The 14,823-nt window shown below is 40.9% G+C and overlaps 1 protein-coding gene across 3 annotated transcripts in view; it reads left to right on the top strand.

Annotated features, from left to right (window-relative positions):
- The first annotated feature begins 761 nt into the window (after positions 1–761).
- Positions 762–14,823, top strand: part of LOC103480389 (phosphatidylinositol-binding clathrin assembly protein) — a 100,925-nt gene continuing 86,863 nt past the window's right edge. The window contains exon 1 of one of the 3 annotated variants that reach the window (XM_008435311.3): positions 762–2,026. In XM_008435311.3, the coding sequence (XP_008433533.1) occupies positions 1,897–2,026 (130 nt within the window). In that variant the 5' untranslated portion in view covers positions 762–1,896. The remainder of the gene's footprint in view (positions 2,027–14,823) is intronic. The other 2 variants (XM_008435312.3, XM_081599617.1) reach the window with 2 other exon arrangements.

Consider the following 14,823-nt stretch of genomic DNA (forward strand, 5'->3'; position numbering starts at 1 on the left):
TTATCCGTCACATGATTACAGTAATAAGATATGCTTTACACCCATTTTAAATGATGACAAGAAGTCTGATTCTTTAGTAGGAAAATAAAAACACAATGACAATTTGAAGACATTTTGAAGTTTGAAGCCAGCTTTATTTAAAAATACCCTATAAATGCTCAGAACTTTTAAGAAATTAAATAAATGAATGAATGTCAAACAAGGTGTAAATAATTGTACAAAAACGCTGTGTTGTATTGAAGAACAATTGAACCCTGTAGTTTAATCCATGAATTCAGTAGGAAAGCTAACAATGATTGACATCTGTTATCTATTTCCATGTGCCACCTTGTCTCTTTTTTTTTTAGGTGTTTAGATTACATTATTTCCAAAGGTAGATTCCTAGATATAATGTCTATACTGAATTTTATATTCAAAATAAACATATATTGAAAGTTAACTTTATTTGTTTGACCCAGTATTTCTTTTTTTTTTTTTTATCTAGCAACACCCCTGGATGTAGAGGAGGAATTAATGCAAATGGTTAGTGTGGTAGAAAAGGATAATTAACACAAGGAATATGGAGGCAAATTATCAATTTATCAGTTACAATATGCTCATGTAGTATTCTCATTTCAATTAACTTATCTATTTTTCATGTGTGCTGTTTGTTTATTTAGTCTGGGTATGTATCCCATTAAGTTCAATTTGCATAGCATTTATATAAGTTCAATATAAACAGGAGCATTAATATTTGTCGTGTTTTAATATGATTGTTTAAATTAGCCTTTTATAATGCGTAGAGTGATAAATTCCGAGCTTCATTGGGATACCCTTAACGCAGCTCGGCTCAGCTCAGTTGTGAGATCAGCTGATTCTACGCTGCCATTTTGTCCGGCAGAGCAGCAGTCAGTCAGTCAGTCCGTGCGGAGAAAGCTGTGAGGAGACTTCCCAGACAGCGTCACCGGACTGTTGAAGGGGGGGAAAACACCCGGTAATGTGGTCGTAGCATCCGGAAAACAGCACCAGCCGAACCAGGGGACTCCGAAGGGAAAGGACCGAGCCAAAGGAGCTGTCATTTTCAACTTACCGGGTCCGCCGGCTGGGCTCGGCATCGCTCGTCTCGACTCGACTCGGCTCGCTCTCTGCTTGGCTAATCTCTTTAGCTCTTCGGCTAGCTTCTCGCACCTTGAGGAGGAAGGGGAAACTGCGCTTTTCCTGGCTGTCAGTGTTGCAGTAACCTCTGACAAACTTTGAATAATGCTCTCTTTAATTCCTTCTTACTTTCCCCACCGGAGCGGGCTCCAAACAGGCACTTTACTCGGGAAGCAGTGATAGCGTTAACAGCAGAGCTAACAAGTTGACGTGTAGGAGGAACTCAAGTTTTTCTCTTTTTTTTTTCATTTTTTCTTCAAAGCTTTGATTAATTTTTTTCTTTTTACACGGATTACTTCTTTTTCTGCCATACCGGACCCGGACTTGTCGCTTTTGGAGACTTCAAACAAAGAATTCGGGTTTTGAAGCAGCCTGTTAGCTATGCTTATTTGTGGCCAGAAAGTGATTTCAAGTGTTTCCAGATTCCACTGTGGGACTCTTTCCTGGTTCGAGTACTGCAACGGAAACATTAGCTAACACACACTAGCCCACAACAGCGTCCTTCTGCTTTATTTACTTCACAAATACAAGGAATCAACTTTCCTCCTTCTTCTTCTTCTTCTTCTTCTCCCGTTTTTGCCACCCAGACAACTCATCTCCAAAGATAAACTGCTGGTTAAGTCAAATCGGTTTTGCAGCAGCGGTGATCCGGAGCTTTGTCTGAAGTTTAAAGTTCTGTCCCGGATTGGAGCCGATCCTTTGATTGGGTCGTGGTTCTGTCTGATTGAGTTGAGGGGGGGGGGGAAGAAAAAACCAACAGCGATGTCGGGCCAGTCTATTACGGATCGGATCGCTGCGGCGCAGCACAGCATGACGGGCTCTGCCATCAGCAAGGCGGTGTGCAAAGCCACCACACACGAAGTGAGCGGACCTAAGAAGAAGCACCTGGACTGTGAGTATGCCATCCTCTTTGAACGCGTTGACCGTCAGTCTCCCTCCGCGCTGTGTTGCGCATACTTGGTTTCTACCCTGCTGGCTGGACAGCATCACCGAGCTCACTGGATGCAGGCAGAAATCTCCTCCACTGAATTTTTTTCCCCTCCTAGTAGTAAAGGTGATCTGCCTAGTGGGGAGGGACTAACGATGTTTCAGTTTCTTCCTGGCCAGACGATGGGGGTTAGCCCGTAGCAGTGGAGTCGCCACCTGTCTGACTGATGAGCCATGTTTGGGTTTAGAATCGTCCATGAAACTGCAAGAATGTAGCTTGTTACTATTTTTACTCTTTGATTAGTGAGAGACTTGAAAATAAGGTGCATGCGGACACATTATAGCTCCCCCCAAGAGATTTCAAACAAACAGCTGTTTGTTTGGCGCCCCGTTTATTCAAGCGCCCCCTTTAGTATTGCACCCCTATACTTGGCACACAGTGTGTACCCACTTTTTGCGTCACTGTTAGATATAACATTTGATTGGAAATGCAACAAATTCAACCAAGAAACCTTAATAAATACATAAAAAGAAAAAAGTATTCCTAATGTTGTAAAAAGAATAAACAATTAAATACTTCTAATAATGGTTGTAGCAAACGGATCCATCCATCCATCCATTTTCTTGCACCCTTGTCCCTCAGTGGGGTCGGGAGGGTTGCTGGTGCCTATCTCCAGCTAACGTTCCGGGCGAGAGGCGGGTTCACCCTGGACAGGTCGCCAGTCTGTCACAGGGCAACACAGAGACACACAGGACAAACAACCACGCACATACACACTCGCACCTAGGGGCAATGTAGACAGACCATTTAACCTGACAGTCATGTTTTTGGACTGTGGGAGGAAACCGGAGTACCCGGAGAAAACCCACGCATGCACAGGGAGAACATGCAAACTCCATGCAGAAAGACCGGGGCCGGGAATCGAACCCAGAACCTTCTTGCTGCAAGGCAACAGCTCTACCAACTGCCCCACTGTGCAGCCCGCAAACAGATCCAATTTACATATAGAAACGTATAAGCAGCTCAGTCCAATTACAGACTGGTTCAAATTAATTTACATATGTTCCATTCCTAATTACAGTGAAATCAGCTCATGCAGCAGATATTGCACCGAGTTATTAACTTTGCAGCAAGTTCTCATACTGAGCATGAGAACACACAAAGCACATTTATTTGTTAAAGATAGTCTTTTAAAACTAAGTTTCCAGGGAGGTTAAAGCTTATTTACCACTTTAGCAATTAGTAAGCCAGAAGCGCCCACTGTTTATTTTAAATCGTAGCTCGGAAGCTAATCATTTCCACTTGCTTTCGATCTTCTGCTTGACTTGGGGAAAACATTACCAGCTTCAGGCTGGTTGATTTATGTTAATGAGGTTGATAAATCTACACTTTAATTTGATGCTGTTTAGATTAATAAACGACATCAATTTCTTTTTTGCTTTTTTCGAAATGGTGTAGGAGCCAGGTTTCAGTCAGCTGATGGGCCATGTGCAGCAACAGGTGGTGGAAGGGTAGTACTGTGTGAATCTTGCCCCGTATGTCCCTAGAATGAAGTGATGTTTAGCTAGTTTTGGATAGAAATGACGGAGAATCTGCTGTTTGAATGGTGGTGTGTGTTTGAGCTCTTAAATGGCTGTTTCAGTCCACATTTGTCCAGTTTAATCAAGTGCTCTTTATGTAGTCGGTATCTATCGTCTGTCTCCAATAATTAAGGCTTTTTCCCACTAAACCGATGTTGGGATACACTGGCAATAAAAGCCTCCCCTGAGGATGGAGGAGTGGAGGCTTTTGGCTTGCTTTGATTTTAGCAGAAATCAGAATCTGAACCCTTGGAGACGATATCCTCAAGCGTGCAAGACGAACTGACTCCCTAGTGATAAGAAACCGGGGGGGGGGAGTACATTATTTGTTGATTAAAAGATAAGAGAGGAGCATCTATGTAAATGGATACTGAGGAATCTATAGTTTTAATTAAAGCGACTACATTTTTGCCTTCAGTTAGGATTTGATGACAAAACATTAAAAGGAACCAAATTGGTCGACACGCTGAGGTCACAAGGTCAAAGTTGGGATTTTAGGTTTTTAAGTACACATTGATGCTATTGATTCAGTGTGTTCAATTTGAATAGTTGAACCAGTTGCCAACATAAAAAACATCTGAGGGATCTCCCTTTTATGCTCAGCAGTAAACCATTGGTGTTTCTTGATTACTTATTTGTTATCAAGGTTTGTATTAACAATTTCAAGAGGGGAAAAAAAGCAGTTTATGCTGAATATGTGGAAACATTTGTTAGAAATAAGGGTGGACTTAGAATTTTATAATTTTTCCGGGTGCTATTGTGATTAAAAATAAAAATGATGATGAAAAAGTATCTTTTTTAGGTAACTGTGTGGCTATGAAAGCATAGCACAGCAATCATTTCCACAAACACAAATAACACTCTTGAAAAATGATATTTTCAAATTTGATGCTAGTTATTGAGGTTCTTGTTGAATAGTGAAGAAAATAGTTTTTAAAAAAAATCATATTTTTGTTAGTCAAAACAAAATTATTTAAAATTTATCGAGACAACAAGAAAGGAAAATTCTTATTCTAATACAAAAGTTTCACAAAAAATGATAAGACAATACAAAAAATTTACACTCTTGGTTATCAAATGTGTGCTACAAAAGTAATATTTCTTATGACGGCAGTATTAATTTTAAGTTTTAGGGGAATTTCAATCTGATATGTCAGACTTGGAACTCTGTGCAAATAAAATGCCTCAGAAAACACAATAAACTGAAATATGAATTTTAATAATGGGATGTAATCCTATTACCTAAGCTTAATTTTCTATAAGAACAACAAATAGATCTATGGAAATGTGTTAAATCACTGCTTTGATTACTCTTTATTCACTTTGGCTCCAAAATATTCATAAAAAATACCATAAAATGTCACAAGATTACACATTTAACATGCATCAGTCAACTCAAGTGACTTTGACCAGTTTGCCAACACTTTGCCCCTTCCTCCTTCAATTTCATTCCTGTAAACAAACCATTTCAACATTTTTTATTATTATTAAATGCCATAGACTTATAGTAAGTGCTGTTTATGGAACGTTCAAAAGCGTCAGCAGTTTGTCTGGCGGCTTGAATGCTGGAACCGTAAACTACACTTCCTTTTAATAATAAGCCCTCTTATGGTTCGGACTCGGGCCAAAACCCTGGCTGCAGGTTCCTGTTGTAAAGACTTCAAGGCGAGTTGAGGACGGAGATAACGGCCCGACTGACGGAAACAACAAAAGGCCGGTCTTTCGTCAGACGTTCAGCCCAGGAAGGACAAAGTGTGCTTGCCGTATTTCCACAGAGGGACAAACAGAGTTGTTGACCCCACACTGTCCCAGCTTACGTTAGAAAACGCATATTGCCCAATGTGGCAGCAATAACTTGAGTTTACCAAACTTTTTTTTTTTAAGTCATTTCAGCTGTCGGCTAAGCACAGCAGAATAAAAAGATGCATCAAAGGTGAAAATGGGATCACAAGCCAGGGATTTGTGCACAGCAGGACCACTGCTCGTCTTCGACATTAAATGGACCAAATGTGCTGAAGTTCTGTTTCTGGCAACTGCCTGGGTCGGCACGGGCCCGCGCGTTTGATCGATGCTTCGGCTCGGCTGCCTCGCATCCGTCAACGCCTCCTCACTCGCAAGACTCAGCTGCTGACGTTCCACAAAAGAAAAAAAAGTCAGGGAGCATTGTCTCCCCGCCGCTTTGTGAACCCGGGCCAGACCCTTCCAACCGATGCACCATTTCAAGTTTAATCATTGGAGCTTATTGATTTCTCCGAGAGAGCAACAACCTCTGTGCCGTAGGGAGGGAACGGCCTGTTTGTCCTTTTATTCGTCCGTGTCATGATTTTTGCTGTAAATGCTGCCGGCCTGTCAGATTTGTCATCTTCATGGAGCTGTAGATGTGCGGGGCCAGAAGGCACGCAGGAGGCAGGTCATAGGTTTGTTCAGCACTTGTGTTGTCGTGGAGTCGATAGTAGAGAGCTGGAGGCAGGATTTGGTAACTAATCCCACTGTGAGTGATCTCATTACACCTCTAACAGGTATGAGAATGTTGCTGTCCAAGAAGACCGTTCACAAGTGGCGTTTCACACACTTTTTCTACTCATTGAGTTAAACTTTGTTTTTTCATAGATGGTTTAAATTTTCCCCGAAGTAGGAATCTACATAATTGGAATATCAGACTGCTGTAGACTACATACTTTCTATCAACGTCCGTTGCTCTTTGAAGAAAACATTAATTTATGAGTCGCAACATTTAATTTCCCTTTGGGATCAATAAAGTACTTTTTGAATTTCAAATCAAATTTGCACTGCATGTTATTAGGAAATCACTTGATCAGAGCTGAAATGATTAATCGACTCGATTGTGATTAATCGATTATGAAAAAAAACAAACACCTTTTGCTATTAAAATGAATCCAAAATAAACAGATTAGTTGACAGTAATATATATATTTTTTAGCTGTAGATGCATCCTTTGCTGCAAATGATAAATGCATACAACATTTATCACATTTTAGGAAACACATTTTTTTTTTCTTTTTCAAAAAAGTTGTTTAATTATTTTCTTATTTGATCTTTTAATGTATTTCTAATATTGTGTAAAAAAAATAAGGTTGACGTGGTTACATAAATAAAAAATCCTTTTATCCATTTAATCTATTAATCATCTGAATAATGTTACTTAAATAATCATTAGCTGCAATCCTACATTGGATTGCAATATTATTGTTGATGACAGTATAGATTGCAATCACTTTGTTTTTCTCCCATCTCTCTGTTAGCTTTAGCCTCCACTTAAAGTCCTTCCAACTGGTCAGATACAGTTGCCGGACTGTATCTGGCACACTCACAGTTTCAGAACAAAATATCACAACCTACTAAATGATGCATCAGTGTGCTCCTTTGAGATGTAACACATGTTGAGAACTGAAATAGGGAGTGTTATTTGCTATGTTTCTGGATCTGGATCCACATTTGAATAGCACCACCTTTATGATGGTGCAAACAGGACTTCTTGTATCCTTTCTCGGTACTTTACGGTCTCCTGTAGGTATTTACCAAGTAAGGCAATGCTGTGCTGATGATGTGACTCTTGTCTTCCTGCTTTTGGTTCCTTGTAAACATAGTTTGTTGTAAAAACAGAAACATTAAATTTAGTATTTTCATCCAAACAATACTTACATTTTTTAAAGGAAAAACATTAGTCTTGCTAGAGTTGCTGCTTTTGGTAGTAAAAGAACTTAGTTTGTGTTTCTTGATGCCTTTTTACCCAGACATTTTGACTCCCTCCAAGTACATTTCTTCTGCATTAAACAAGCAAGACGACCAGCTATATTACCGACTTTGGTCAAAAGAATGCATTGCATTATCATTCAATTTTTGAAAAATGGAGTATTATTTATATAGTTGAACAATATTGTGTACAGCAAAATTCTCATAAGTGCTGAACTCTCCAGTTGCAGTTGACGAGACTTCATCTAGGGAAATGAAATAATAAAGCTGCTCATCACAATTGGCTAAAAGATGGCTACGTTGGCATCCAGTTTACAGCATTCCCTTTGTTTTTCCTCTCTGAAATTCTTATTCTAGCTAAATTGAATTATTTTGTACTCATAACTACTCTACAAAACATTTTTTGGCTAAGCAAACCTTAACGTTAAACTGAAAATCACAAAAAAAAACCCTAGTTTTCAGTGTTTGTTTCCTAGTTTAATGGTCTGTTGACATCACTCTAGCTTTGAACATGGATTGTATCTCTGAATCTGGGCAGTATTTGGTCATTTGTAGTTCAAAAAAGTAAAATATTTGACTGTAATCTTTAAGTGTACCATTGTGAAGATTATTACAGACCATCTTGGAATCTGTAAATCCCTTTTTTCTATTGAAAGCATAAAAAAGCCCCCAGTTCACTACTTCAGAGCTTAAAAACCGTGAGACGGTTCACTAATGTAGTGTGGAAGTTGTTTTTAACGGGACTAGTTGTCTCTGAGTGAACCACCTTCTTGACTGTGTCAGGATAGTTATAGAGTCACTCTACCTCCATATGGCAAAAAATAACTTCTGCAAATGCAACCTGGAATAAATGCCCATCTGTTAGTGAAATGTAGTCAAGCCTCTCTAATATGCCTCTTATTATATTTGTCAAGAGGCACATCTGTTAAGAAGTGCGTCTGTGAACGCAAACCCAGTGTGTGCCTCGCCTTTTAATTGCTTATTTTTTGGGGGCAAAAAAGAAAAAACCCCAGCCAGTTTGCCGGTTGTTAGATTCTTATTAGAGATTCCCTATCTGGATCTGTGGATGAGCTGGTAAAAAGCTGTCATGTTCTGAAGCCGCCTGCCAACAGTAAGATGTCAGAAAAGATGCATTAGAGATGCTGTTTGAAGCCACAGCTGAACTGCAGTTGCTCGGTCGGATCCGGGCGTAGTCGCAGCATCGGGCTCTTTCAACAAATGCAGGCGCTTGGCAGCTCTACCATCCATCCAGCTATCATGCTCACAGCTTCGCATTTGCTTAGCCCTCCACAAGTTGCTAGAGAGAAACGAACAGAAGTGACAATTTATAGACTCTGAACTTAGGCTGGATTGTGTCTTTTTTTGTTTTGTTTTTCTGTATCTATTTTTTACTATTTTTATATCTATTTTCCTTTGTTTGTTACATTTTGACATGGTAAAACCTCAAATTCAACATATTTTATGTGATGAAGCAAGACCCAGTGTGTTATAAGCCTGGTGTGTCACCAGGCTTTACTTGCGCCCCCACCACACTAAAAATGGTTTATTTTAGATTTTTCTTAAATGTTTGTCTTCGTAAGGACTTTATAGTTTGCATTTAGGTATTTTAACAGACTGCACACCTGTGGATTGAAGCAGAAATCATGAGTAATCTTTATAAATCAAAATTCAATTTTGAATCAAATGGCGAGATGGTTAAATATTCCCAACCAGACAGAGATGAATACTGGCTGGACAAACTCTTGTTCAGATTCTCTCCATCCAACCCAGCTGACCTCGACCTACTTTGCCAAGACCAGCGGGAAACAATCAGCCTCCAAAGTTGGTAAAACACACAACAAAAGTCTTTGGAGGCTGAAATCAAGAGGAAAACCATATTTGTTTGTCATAAAATCCAAGTGTAGTCATTTGTAGCTGTAATGGCACAAAGTGCGATAAAGTTTAACTACAACTAAGCCGTCGCAAGACATCATAATTGCTCATCGTAATTATCTTGGCACGGATTCGCCACCAGCAACTGTTGCCGTCGTGCAGCCGGCCGCGAGTTGATCTCAGCGGCGTATTTGTGCCTAGACCTAATAACCGAATAACCCTGGCAGGAGTCTCTGAGCGCTGCCAGCAGAGAGCCTGTGTGGGTCCTGGAGGGAGAGAGGAGGGAGGGGGGAGCCCGGGGTGAGTCCGCTCACGAGAGCAGTCGTGACCTTCACGCTCTGCCGGTGGAAATAAGTGTCGCTTTAAAGCCATTTAGTGTTATGATTTGGACCGTCCACCTCAATTAACCCCCAGCATGTGAGTCGCGCAGCAACAACCGCCAATTCTTTCCCGTGATGGCGGGAGAGAACCCCCCTTTTCTTCCCCTCCCTGTTTTTATGGTGATTTTTGTCGTAAACATTGGCGGACGCTGTGTAGTTGGAATACGGTTCTCTGCTTGCACACCTGCTTTAGGTTTTCCTGTCGCCAAGGTGAGGGTTATTGAGCGTTAAATCCAGCCTTTGTCAACAAGCTGCGGCCCGCGCCGGCACAGGAGCCGTTTCACCATCTCCCAACTGTCAGAGAGAAGTTGTGACATTTAAACTCAAATTTAGTTTCCTCCTCTGTGACCCGCAGTTGTCATAGCAGCGGCTAAGTCAGCTGGTTCTTGTTGAATGGACTAAGGTTTGTCGTACAAGAAGCTGTTGAAGTGTTTTATTTATTTATTTTTTCTTAAATCTTTGTAACAGTAACTGACTGGGTGCTTGCTTAGCGTGTTGTTGACCCACCCGGCCTCCCTTTGGAGGGTCCTCAGCAGGTCAGGTAATGGAACATTTATTAATCTGAGCTGAATGGAAACTTCTGGAGCTGCTCTTGTGCTCCTGGTATTTATCGACTATGCCGAGCGAATGGGTGCTGGAGGGGGTAGGGGGGGCAACTTTCTCTGGCGCTCCAACTCTCGAGAACAATTCACACCCCGAAGTCGCATGAGAGGTACTTGATAGTCATGTGAGAGCCATTAGAGTTGTATAAATGGACGTGTGAATGAACTGATAAATGGCAGGTAAGTGCTGGCTTTTCCAGCTCCTTGATAATGCGCTGGCAATTATGCCCGTCTGACCCGACTCTTAGCTTTCTTCTCTTGACAAAGGGCTGAATGAGAGAAAGACGAGTCTTTAAATTAACCGAGCCTGGTTTATTTAGGGTAAAAATCCATTGAATGAATTGATGTTGGATTTTTATGGTGCTCCTTGAAGATGACGCATGTTTTAAGGGAAAGTGTGAAATGTCACTGCAGGTGTGTGGCTTAATAATGAGTTAATGTTTTAGGCTGTTTGGCTCTTTCTGGTCGTTGCTAAGCAAGTTCATTACTGTTGCCTTGTAGTTGGGTACAATTTGATCAATAGCATAATAAAAACCATTTGTGCTATTCATTCTCATACAGCATAATGTGATATACTGTAGCCTGAGTGTTCTGTAGAGCTGCCTGCTTTTAATAACTGCAACTAATGACTATTTCAGTTATTGATTATTCTATCAACTGTTATTCCGACTATTAATAGGATTAAAAAATTGGTACATCCTGCTGACTTTTCATTTAAGCACTTTTATGCAATATTAGAAAACATTAATGGATACAAATAAATAAGTAAGAACTTTTTGTCTTAAGATGCAATAAAACACTCCTTTAGTGAATACTTGATCATTTGTAGCATCTGGAGTTAAAAATATCAACATGTGAAAAGCTCAGCCCTTTCTTCTTAACATCAGTGCAGTGTAGGGCTGATCTGTTGAGATATATATATATATAATTTTTTTTTTTTTGATTTACTGAATAATTGGGTAGCAAATTATTTCTATTTGGCTTGATTGCTGTTACTGTAATTACTGTTATTTCAACATTTTCTATACTTCAGTAAATGATTAATCGATTACTAAATTAGTTGGGGATTGTTCCAATAATTGATTCATCACAATTAATATGATAAATCGTTTCAGCCCCTGATTTTTGACCTTTGACCAGGTGACTACCTGCTGTTTACAGGCTGTCAGAAGATCTTACAGAAGGATCTACATGACTCGGCGTGTATTATTGTTTTTAACGTCACCATCACAAGAGGAAGTATTAACTTCTCCATATTAAGTTTTTATTTTTACCCTGTCATAGAGTTGAAGATTACCGTATTTTCCGCACTATAAGGCACACCTAAAAACCTTCAATTTCCTCAAAAGCTGACAGTGCGCCTTATAATCCTGTGCGCCTTATATATAGACCAATATTGAGCCACAACAGGTCTAGCAACTACAGTTAGCAGCCGCCGACTTCATTTTCCCCCATAAAGGAAGTGCGCGTTGCATGCTGGGATAGTTGTCAGAACGCTGGTTTGTTAATAAAGTTTGATAATACATTTAAAGCCAGGGCGGGAGGGGCGAGGGAAGAGAGACAGAGACTGTGGTGGTGTTACCCAGAAAGCAGTTGGGCACAATATAGCAACACCGTAAGTGAAACAATGACTGGGGCAGACTACTATATAAAGTACTCGGGGGACCACTTCTTTACAAATGTGGATGTGTAATAATGGAGTACAAATCTGCAACCCAAACTGAAGCATCTATTCTATGCGCTTATAATGCGGTGCGCCTTATATATGAAAAAAGTTTTAAAATAGGCCATTCATTGAAGGTGCGCCTTATAGTCCGGTGCGCCTTATAGTGCGGAAAATGCGGTAAGTGTCCAGTTGGATCATGCTGTCAGATTCAAATGCAGTAGTTTAATTCAGTAGGTCATTTAACACCAATGGGTAAGAAGTTCTCCATGTATGAAGGTCCACCATATTGCATTGTTCTGTTGACCTTTCAGTAACCTCTCACCCTGAGCAACCATGAGGTGACAGTGGAAAGGATTTGCAGGATGTCTGTGCATCCTTTAAAATGTCAGAAAAAGGCATAAAGTTTTGTATCTACAATTAAGGCCTTAAAATGCTTAATTTCCTTTTTTTAATGCAAGTTGGCCTGAAATACATTAATCACTGGTATTAAAATTTGTCGTGGCAGGACTATTACATCTATTATGTAGTTTTTTTGGGTTTTTTTTTCCTTGCAGCACTTTTCTGTCAGGCAAGTTTTGGGTAACACGCAAACAACTTTCTGTTACTTGATGCGGTTAAGGCTACCGCTAACTAGCTTCTAAAATACTTTTGGTAGCTAGCTAGCTTTTTTGCATCTATCATGGATAAGTGCAAATTTGAAGGCAGTTGGCTGGATGGCTTTAGGTTTTTTGCCGTTGGGCCACTTCTGTTGCCAACCCATAATGGTATGCACATTCTGTGCAAAAAACCAAAACCTTTAAGTTTGGTACTATGTGGGGTTAAGATTGTAGAGAGCTATATGCACTGTCAGAAACACAAAGCTGCTGGGAAGAGCCACAGAGACCTCAGAAATGTTAGCATTTGCTATTGTTGTTTGTAATACAGCAGGATTCCCCCCAACCCTCCTGTATATTTATAGTTTTTTTCAGTCTCAAATTTCATTCCAAGTGGCATTAGAAGGATCTAAAAGTCTTAAATTTGCTGAAACACTTTCAGTGGAAAGACAAAGTAGCTCACAGTGGCTGCACCGATTTGTCACTCTAGAAATGAAATGCCGCTAATCTCAGAAGGCCTTATCCAGGACTACTTTCTGCCAAATGAAGAGTTTAGCTGAAATAACCACAACTTTAAAGCTTGTATTGTCCATGAAGACTTCCAGGCATGTTTGTTTCCCCAAGCAAGCAGAGCTAGCAGTGCTTGCACATCAGTACCAACCTTGTCTGGTTTACAGCGTCTGGTTGCTCTTTGGGCAGGAAGTTACAAGAGCTCGAGTTCATGTGGTTTCAGTTTCACCTTGCGTCTAGATAGTGCCCACTCAGACTTTCCCTTTGCTGGCGACAAAGCTTCCGGATAACCTTGATGTTTTTTGTTTCGCTGTGCCTGCGAACACCTGTGTGAATCTTTTTAGGTTCTAAAACGGAAACAGAAAGGAGCTGGTGCCAGTCACAAACCAGTTTTCCTCGCTGTAAGCAAGTTCTTTTGCTGTCAGGGCAGAAGAGAGAGAGAGAGAGAAGGGGGGCGAGGGGGAATCCTTTGAACCAGTCCGGGAAGCGTTGGAAATGCCTCGGTCAAAAAGCGGTAGAACATAATTAGGGCCAAAGCTAACCAGCTAGGCTGAGCTGCATCCATTTTTCACTTTTGAGGGTGAGCCTCTGCTTTATAATGTGCCTTCATAAATGTTGGATCTCACAGAGAGACGGATGTCGTGTGTGTATACTTTCTGTTGATAGGCAGCGCTTTGATTTCTGGTTACAGGAAGGAGGAAGAGATTCCAGACCGCAGAGTACGCTGGAGCCGAAGAGAAGCTTCACATCTGGCCTCAGGCTTCGACTCCCGTCTCCACAAATACGTCTCGATGTTTTATTCATTTCAAAACTCCCAACATTTAGACGTTGTTAGTGTTCATTTTTCCCACCACACAATATCAGGAGAGGATTTACAGTTTGACTCTGAAGCTTAATATTTACGTTTCAAGCCGTCTCCGGCTCTGCAGTGTCGTCACGTACTCCCAATCTATTCTTTGCCCTTCCCATTTCCCATTACGCAGTGTACACACATGCCCAGGTTTGCTGTCGTCCAGAGAGTGGGCAGTATTGAAACTTTTTTAATGAATTGAAAGAGCTCAGTGTCATTTCAGAACATGAAGGGATAGGGAGAGAAAAAAAAAGAGGCTGGCAAGCTCATTTCCTGCCACTTGATTTAGCTTCGATTCCGGCCCCTGATAGAGCGGCTGCTGGGTGGAGCCGGTTAGCAGCCCAGCCGAGACGCCTGCGTCTTAAGTAATTGTAGGTGAGCCTAATGCTATCTAAACAGGACGAGGGGGTGGAAAGCCTCTCTTTGCCTCTGCAGAGGGGAGATAGGCTTGGGTTTTGGACTCTGAGACAGGGGGGGAAAAAAACGGCTTACCGCTCGCCGCCCGTCTGGATGTGTCTGTTTCAAGTCGAGCCCGAGGGAGTGCACGTGTTGTGGAGTGTTTAGTGTGAGACCCTAAGTATGTGACTGTGTGACAAGCAAGAGGGTGGAAGTGAGGGGGGGGAGTGAAATTGCAACAGTTTCTGAGTCTTGAGGGAGAACTTTGGTCTGTTTTAGTGCGTATTGAATAGGTTGCAAAACAGCTCCACAGCCTTGGAACATGTAATTATACACCACAACACACACAGGTTGTGATTGAGTGAGCAAATATCACTACGGGGGGGTCACAATGAGAGACTGCATGATCACTCAGGTTATTAAATTAAACGGAGAAGCAGCCTTGGTATGTTTGTGTGTCATTTTTTTTGTTGTGCTGCCTAAAAGTGGCATTAATTACAGTGTTTCCTCTACATGTAATTGATTGTGGCGCACACCGCTACGGCAAAATAACTACCACCACACCTTCAGAAGGAAGTTATTTATATATAAATATGTT

Source organism: Poecilia reticulata, chromosome 18 (genome assembly GCF_904066995.2).
Source record: "Poecilia reticulata chromosome 18, P_reticulata-male-v2, whole genome shotgun sequence".
In the NCBI taxonomy this organism is placed as follows: Eukaryota; Metazoa; Chordata; class Actinopteri; order Cyprinodontiformes; family Poeciliidae; genus Poecilia; species Poecilia reticulata.